We start from the raw sequence: 8,414 nt of genomic DNA, 5'->3' as shown, positions 1-8,414 counted from the left end.
GCGGAACCGCTTGGTGGCCACACGCCCGGCGGGGAACAGCCATCGGCGCCCAACGCCACGCCGCCACGTTCCGCCTCGGACAAAGCAGCCAGCGCCAGCAGCCTTCTCCCGTGTCCACGTCGCCGAGTGCAGCGTCTGCTGGTGACAGCAACCAAAGCAACAGCTCATAGTCCGCCCCCTTGTCCCCTGGTGGATCCTCTGTGGCTGCTGCTGGTGAGGGCGAAAATGCTGCTAACTCAAATTCTAAAAATTCTGAAAATGCTAATGCTAGTGGATCCTCAAGTTCTGATGCTGAAACTGCTCCGCCACCATCATCACCACCTGGATTTCGCACTTGGTTACAGAAAGGTGTACGTCATCTAAAGCAATATACTGACGGTACAATTAGATATGGTATGGTTTCCTCCACAGGTGAACCACATAATCTTACAAAAGCCATGAGTGATTCCAAGTGGCGTCAAGCTATGGAGGAGGAATAAAATGCTCTCATTGAGAACAAAACTTGGCACCTTGTTCCTCCAAGCAAAAAAAATTAATTGACTGCAAATGGGTTTATCGTATAAAGAAGAAAGCAGATGGTTATATTGATAGATAGAAGGCTCGATTAGTTGCAAAGGGTTTTAAGCAAAGGTATGGTATTGATTATGAGGATACCTTCAGTCCTGTGGTAAAAATTGCCACCATCAGAATTGTTCTGTCTTTTTCTGTTTCCCGCAGCTGGATTTTACGGCAGCTAGATGTCAAGAACGCGTTTTTACATGGTGTTCTGGAAGAGGAGGTTTACATGAAACAACCCCTGGCTTTGAAAACTCTCATGCTCCGCATTATGTTTGCAAGCTTGATAAAGCTCTGTATGGACTGAAACAGGCTCCTCGAGCCTGGTACTCTAGGCTCAGCTCCAAGTTGTGTGAGTTTGGATTCAAACCATCAAAGGCTGACACTTCACTATTTCTTCTCAACAAGTCAGGTATCACTATGTTTATTCTGATTTATGTTGATGATATCATAGTTACTGGTTCCTCTAATCGTGCTATCACTGCTCTTCTTCAAGACTTGAAAGCAAAGTTTGCTATAAAAGATCTTGGTGATTTACATTACTTTCTTAGTATTGAAGTAAAGAAGATACATAATGGTTTGCTTCTTACACATGAGAAGCATGCTTTAGATTTACTAGATAGAGTTGGAATGCACGGCTGCAAACCTGCCCCTACTCCTCTGTCTTCATCTGAACAGATGTCTTTGACAGATGGTACACCTCTTAGTTCTGAAGATAGTTCTCAGTACAGGAGTATTGTTGGAACTCTACAATACTTAACATTGACACATCCTAATTTAGCACTCTTAGTAAACAAGATTTGTCAGTTTTTACATGCTCCAACTACAGAACACTGGACAACTGCGAAACGTATTCTCATATATGTGCAAGATACTTTACAGCTTGGTATTACTTTTAAAAGGTCTTCATCAACTTTTCTGAGTGCTTTTATAGATGTTGATTGGGCTGGTTGCCTGGATGACAGACGCTCCACGGGTGGTTTTGCTATATTTGTTGGACCAAATTTGGTCTCTTGGAGTGCCAGGAAGCAAGCAACAGTCTCAAGGTCTAGCACTGAGGCAGAATATAAAGCTTTGGCAAATGCTATAGCTGAATTAATTTGGGTTGAAGCTCTTCTTACTGAACTTGGAGTTAAATTAAAAGAAAAGCCAAGTATTTGGTGTGACAATCTAGGTGCAACTTACCTATCTGCAAATCCAGTATTTCATGCTCATACCAAGCACATTGAGATTGATTTTCACTTTGTCAGAGAAAGAGTTACTAATCAGAAGTTAGCTATTCGGTTTATTTCAAGTAAAGATCAGATTGCAGATGGCTTTACAAAGGCCCTTCCAGTCAAGAAGCTTGATGAATTCAAACGTAATCTAAACCTTTCAAAAGGTTCAGATTAAGGGAGGGTGTTAGATTATGTAATAGGGTCGGGCCTCTTTTCCTTGTTTCTCTTTTTAGCTCCTTTATGTATGTGTATTGGAGAGGTACTTTGTATTATATCTGGCCCGGTTTTGTGGCATACAATCAACACGCAAACGCCAGGAGGCGAACCTGTCGTTCAAACCTAGGAACATCGACAGAGTGAAATCTTCATCGTGCATCTGTTTAATAATAATACTTTCGAGTTATATTTAAATTTTACTCAATGTCTATATTGTACAGGGATAATGGTAAATGGAGTTGGTTCTTCTGATGGACCAGGTACTAGTTAATTGCTCTCGTGGTAAAACCGCATAAACCTATTTCAAACTCAAGTTCCTGGACTCGAACCTGGAATACTGGCGTAATTCGATACGTGCCGCTTCAGGACTTATCGTAAATCGAATTCTAGCTATTTTATCGAGTACCCAACGCGTCTGTCGGGATTTTTCTTCACATCTGTTGATGTGGATAAAGTGGGAGAGCGCATTCGTGTGCGATGCCATGCCACACATGACGGATCCTGGGGTCTTACCTTCGTGACCCCTTTTGCGAGTCACGACATCCAGAGTTTTTATCGCGACGGACGCGCTCTGAAAATATATTGTTGAGTGACTTTGTACGGCTGATGGAATACTCCATTTCTTCGGGTTGACATATTATATTGAATAATATCTTAATCTCCCGATGGTAGTACATGACGATTTATATGTAACTCGAAGATTTAAAATTCTTCAGCTTCATTCTATATTGTATTGTCATTTTTCTTTCTTTTACTTTCATATTTCATCGGTTGCGCGACCAGCGCTCCCGATGGGAGTCAGTACCTCCCGAGGCTACATCTGAGTGTTTGCACTTGGGTGTAGGCTCAACTTTTTCTATTTAAGAGTATCTCTAGCAGAGCCCGTAAATACGCGAACTGAAAACGCGGAGTTCAGTTCACTAAACTCGTGTTTACGGGTCGAAAAATTGGTGGCGCAGAACAGTACCCGTAAACGAAAACTGTGAAACATCATATTCCTTAAATATTCCATATTCCTAATTTTTTTGTCTTCTTATTCTTCCTCCCGTGCACACCCCAGCCAGCAGCACGTCCGGCCCGCCCGCCCGGCCGCCGCTCCCCGCCCGGCCGCCGCTCCTGCGTCGGACCCGCCCTGCACGGCCGCACGCCGCGCTGCCCCATACCTGCCCGGCCCCACCCCGCGCCGCTCCGCCCCGGATCGGCTGCGCCCTACTCCGCCCCGGCCCGGTCGCGCCCTATTCCGCCCAGCTCGCCTCCGCCTCGGCCGCGCCCCGGTCTGCCCTTGCCCCGCCCCGCCCCGGCCAGCCCCAACTGCGCCCTGGTCTACCCTTGCCCACACCAGCGTGAGCTCGCCGGAATTTGGTCGGATTCCGGCGAATTTGGTTGGATTCCGGCGACTGTACCGGCGGAAGCAGTTAGCTCGAGCTGAAATTTCAGCGCGTCACGAGTAGGGGTTCATGTTCAGTTCGCTGTTTCAGCCCCTACAAATACATGCCGAGTTGGTTTTTCGGTCTCGGCCTGAAAACTTTTTTTCGGTTTTGGCTCGTTTACGGTGACTGATGCGCGCCATTTTCTGAACTGAACCCGTAAATTACCAGTTATTTTTCGGTTTTGCCCAGTTTACGGGCTCTGCTAGAGATTCTCTAACCAACTCTATATTTCCATCATCGTTACTTCATATTATTAGAAGTATTTTCAATACTACTGATAAGAGTAGCCCCCGAGCATAATGACGAGTGCTTGCAACTGGACACAGGCTCCCAATTTTTTACTTCTGACTATATATTATTTTGGCAACTCGAAGATTTGTTCAACCATGACGTCGATGCTGACGAAAACCATGTGTTGTCTGATGTCTACGCACGCTTTTTTTCCTGTAGACAGTGTTGGGCCTCCAAGAGCAGAGGTTTGTAGAACAGCAGCAAGTTTCCCTTAAGTGAATCACCCAAGGTTTATCGAACTCAGGGAGGTAGAGGTCAAAGATATCCCTCTCAAGCAACCCTGCAATTACGATACAAGAAGTCTCTTGTGTCCCCAACACACCTAATACACTTGTCAGATGTATAGATGCACTAGTTCGGCGAAGAGATAGTGAAATACAAGTAATATGGATGAATATGAGTAGTAATTGCAATCTGAAATAAAGATGGCAGCAAGTAAACATGCAGTAGAACAGTAAATAATTGAATACTTTCACTAGTGGACACTCTCAACATTGCAATCATAATTGAATATAAATATAAGAACTTCATCATACTACTCTCTTATTGGATAGAGAACTCAAATTCATTGGGCAAGTGTGCAAAAGCACACATCAAAGGCGTATTCCCAAGTACTAATAAACACCCCACATCGTCACCGTGAGCATTCATAGGAGGTACTAACACACCACAATTCATAAGGGAGTTACACACGGCGCACACACTATCACCATTACACCGAGGTCACAGTAACCCCAAAGTTCACATAATTAAGCACTTGAATAGCATATGACATCTAGATTACAAAGCTCATCATATGGATCTCAATCATGTAGGGCAGCTCATGAGATCATTGTATTGAAGTACATGGGAGAGAGAGATTAACCACATAGCTACCGGTAGAGCCCTCAGCCTCGGGGGAGAACTACTCCCTCCTCATCATGGGAGACAGCGATGGCGATGAAGATGGCGGTGGTGTCGATGGAGATGACTCCGGGGTCAATTCCCCGTCCCGGCAGCGTGCCGGAACAGAGACTTCTGTCCCCCGAACTTGACTTCGCGATGGCGGCGGCTCTGGAAGGTTTTCCGTATCGTGGCTTATTTTTAGGGTTTTCGCGACGAAGGCTTTAAGTAGGTGGAAGGGTGATGTCTACGGGAGCTTCTATTCTTGTAGACAGTGTTGGGCCTCCAAGAGCAGAGGTTTGTAGAACAGCAGCAAGTTTCTCTTAAGTGGATCACCCAAGGTTTATCGATCTCAGGGAGGAAGAGGTCAAAGATATCCCTCTCATGCAACCCTGCAACCACAAAGCAAGAAGTCTCTTGTGTCCCCAACACACCTAATAGGTGCACTAGTTCGGCGAAGAGATAGTGAAATACAGGTGGTATGAATAAGTATGAGCAGTAGCAACAGCGCCAGAAAAGTGCTTGCTGGCGGGTGGTGGATGGTGGTAATATTGCGGATGACAGATGCGATGAGAACAAGAAACAAGCAGTGATAGCAGTATTTAGGAATAAGGCCTAGGGATCATACTTTCACTAGTGGACACTCTCAACATTGATCACATAACAGAATAAATAAATAGATGCTAGACTCTACACCCTCTTGTTGGATGATGAACACCACTAACTGTGTAGGATTACACGAACCCTCAATGCCGGAGTTAACAAGCTCCACAATATTCGATGTTCATATTTAACTAACCTTAGAGTGCAAGATAGATCAACATAACCAAATAGATCACATCAATACCATCATAGTAATAGTTAACTTCATAATCTACAAGAGATCACAATCATAAACTACGCCAAGTACTACATGATGCACACACTACCACCTTTACACCATGCAGGAGGAATAGAGTACTTTAATAACATCACTAGAGTAGCACATAGATGAATAGTGATACAAAGCTCATATGAATCTCAATCATGTAAGGCAGCTCATGAGATCATTGTATTGAAGTACATAGGAGAGAGATTTAACCACATAGCTACCGGTACAGCCCCGAGCCTCGATGGAGAACTACTCCCTCCTCATGGGAGACAGCAGCGGTGATGAAGATGGCGGTGGAGATGGCAGCGGTGTCGATGGAGAAGCCTTCCGGGGGCACTTCCCCGTCCCGGCAGCGTGCCGGAACAGAGACTCCTGTCCCCCAGATCTTGGCTTCGCGATGGCGGCGGCTCTGGATGGTTTCTCGTACCGTGGCTTTTTCGTATCGATGTTTTAGGTCGAGGGGGCTTAAATAGGCGAAGAGGCGGCGTTAGAGGGTCGAAGAGGCGGTGTCACCATAAGGCGGCGCGGCCAGGGCCTGGGCCGCGCCGGCCTACCTCCTGGGCCCCCTGTGGGTCCACTCTGGCGACTCTCGGGTGTTCTGGATGCTTCCGGGGATTCTAAGATGCTGGGCGTTGATTTCGTCCGATTCCGAGAATATTTCCTTACTAGGATTTCTGAAACCAAAAACAACAAAATGACAAGCGGCCCTTCGGCATCTCGTCAATAGGTTAGATCCGGAAAACGCATAAAAATGACATAAAGTATGCATAAAACATGTAGATATCATCAATAATGTGGCATGGAACATAAGAAATTATCGATACGTCGAAGACGTATCAGCATCCCCAAGCTTAGTTTCTGCTCGTCCCGAGCAGGTAAACGATAACAAAGATAATTTCTGGAGTGACATGCCATCATAATCTTGATCATACTATTGTAAACACATGTAATGAATGCAGCGATCAAAGCAATGGTAATGCAATGAGTAAACAAATGAATCAATAAGCAAAGACTTTTCATGAATAGTACTTCAAGACAAGCATCAATAAGTCTTGCATAAGAGTTAACTCATAAAGCAATAATTCAAAGTAAAGGTATTGAAGCAACACAAAGGAAGATTAAGTTTCAGCGGTTGCTTTCAACTTGTAACATGTATATCTCATGGATAGTTGTCAATGCAAAGTAATATAACAAGTGCAATATGCAAGTATGTAGGAATCAATGCACAGTTCACACAAGTGTTTGCTTCTTGGGGTGGAGAGAAATAGGTGAACTGACTCAACAAAAAAGTAGAAGAAAGGTCCTTCAAAGAGGAAAGCATCGATCGCTATATTTGTTGTAGAGCTTTTATTTTTGAAAACATAAAGAGAGCATAAAAGTAAAATTTTGAGAGGTGTTTGTTGTTGTCAACGAATGGTAGTGGGCACTCTAACTCCCTTGCCAGACAAATCTTCAAAGAGCGGCTCCCATTTTATTTTTATTTTTGTGTGGCACTCCTTCCAACCTTTCTTTCACAAACCATGGCTAACCGAATCCTTCGGGTGCCTGCCAACAATCTCAAACCATGAAGGAGTGCCTTCTTATTTTAGTTTTATTATGATGACACTCCTCCCCACCTTTGCTTTCTCAAGCCATGGCTAACCGAATCCTTCGGGTGCCGTCCAACAATCACATACCATGGAGGAGTGTCTATTTTGGTTAATTAATTTGGGACTGGGAATCCCATTGCCAGCTCTTTTTGCAAAATTATTGGATAAGCGGATGAAGCCACTAGTCCATTGGTGAAAGTTGCCCAACAAGATTGAAAGATAAACACCACATACTTCCTCATGAGCTATAAAACATTGACACAAATCAGAGGTAAGAAATTTTGAATTGTTTAAAGGTAGCACTCAAGCAGTTTACTTTGGAATGGCGGAGAAATACCATGTAGTAGGTAGGTATGGTGGACACAAATGGCATAGTGGTTGGCTCAAGGATTTTGGATGCATGAGAAGTATTCCCTCTCGATACAAGGCTTAGGCTAGCAAGGTTATTTGAAACAAACACAAGGATGAACCGGTGCAGCAAAACTCACATAAAAGACATATTGTAAACATTATAAGACTCTACACCTTCTTCCTTGTTGTTCAAACTCTTTACTAGAAATTATCTAGACCTTAGAGAGACCAATTATGCAAACCAAATTTAGCAAGCTCTATGTATTTCTTCATTAATAGGTGCAAAGTATATGATGCAAGAGCTCAAATATGAGCACAACAATTGCCAAGTATCACATTATCCAAGACATTTTACCAATTACTACATGTATCATTTTCCGTTTCCAACCATATAACAATTAACGAAGCAGTTGTTATCACCAGATTTTGGCCAAATCAGGAGGTGGGCCGTAAGGGAGATGGGCTTGGAAGATTACACGTGGAAGATCTCTGAAGCGGCCTTGCACGGAGAGTTTGGGCTAGATTGCCCGTGTATCTTTAATTATGGTAGATTGTATCTTAGATTAAAAGTTAGAGTTTGTATCGTGCACGGTGGGGATTATTCCCACGTTAGAAAGTCCCCTGGACTATAAATATGTATCTAGGGTTTATGGAATAAACAACAACCAACGTTCAACCAACCAAATCAATCTCGGCGCATCGCCAACTCCTTCGTCTCGAGGGTTTCTACCGGTAAGCAACATGCTGCCTAGATCGCATCTTGCGATCTAGGCAGCACAAGCTCCACGTTGTTCATGCGTTGCTCGTACTGAAGCCTTTTTGATGGCGAGCAACGTAGTTATCATAGATGTGTTAGGGTTAGCATAGTTCTTCGCGTAACATGCTATCGTAGTGCAACCCTTGCATATCTAGCCGCCCTTACACCTATCTTAGGTGTAGGGGCGGCACCCCGCTTGATCATTATTTAGTAGATCTGATCCGTTACGGTTGCTCCTTGTTCATCAAGGATTAG

At 44.2% G+C, this 8,414-nt stretch overlaps 1 protein-coding gene across 1 annotated transcript; it reads left to right on the top strand.

Moving 5' to 3' along the window:
* The first annotated feature begins 975 nt into the window (after positions 1-975).
* Positions 976-3,335, top strand: LOC139833830 (uncharacterized mitochondrial protein AtMg00810-like). Its single transcript, XM_071824182.1, has 3 exons — positions 976-1,915; positions 2,210-2,248; positions 3,049-3,335. Exons 1-3 carry the CDS (start codon positions 976-978, stop codon positions 3,333-3,335), a joined length of 1,266 nt encoding a protein of 421 aa, XP_071680283.1.
* The last annotated feature ends 5,079 nt before the right edge of the window (positions 3,336-8,414 follow it).

This window comes from Lolium perenne, chromosome 7 (genome assembly GCF_019359855.2).
Source record: "Lolium perenne isolate Kyuss_39 chromosome 7, Kyuss_2.0, whole genome shotgun sequence".
In the NCBI taxonomy this organism is placed as follows: domain Eukaryota; kingdom Viridiplantae; phylum Streptophyta; class Magnoliopsida; order Poales; family Poaceae; genus Lolium; species Lolium perenne.
Note: the sequence above shows the minus strand (reverse complement) of the source record. Positions and strands in the feature narration are given on the sequence as shown.

Excerpts from the sequence above, each read along its gene's own strand:
- LOC139833830 (XM_071824182.1), top strand. The coding sequence starts at position 976 with ATGTTTATTCTGATTTATGTTGATGATATCATAGTTACTGGTTCCTCT. Across the intron at positions 1,916-2,209 it reads GAAGCTTGATGAATTCAAAC|GGATAATGGTAAATGGAGTT; the intron begins GTAATCTAAACC and ends TATATTGTACAG. Across the intron at positions 2,249-3,048 it reads TGGTTCTTCTGATGGACCAG|CCAGCAGCACGTCCGGCCCG; the intron begins GTACTAGTTAAT and ends TGCACACCCCAG.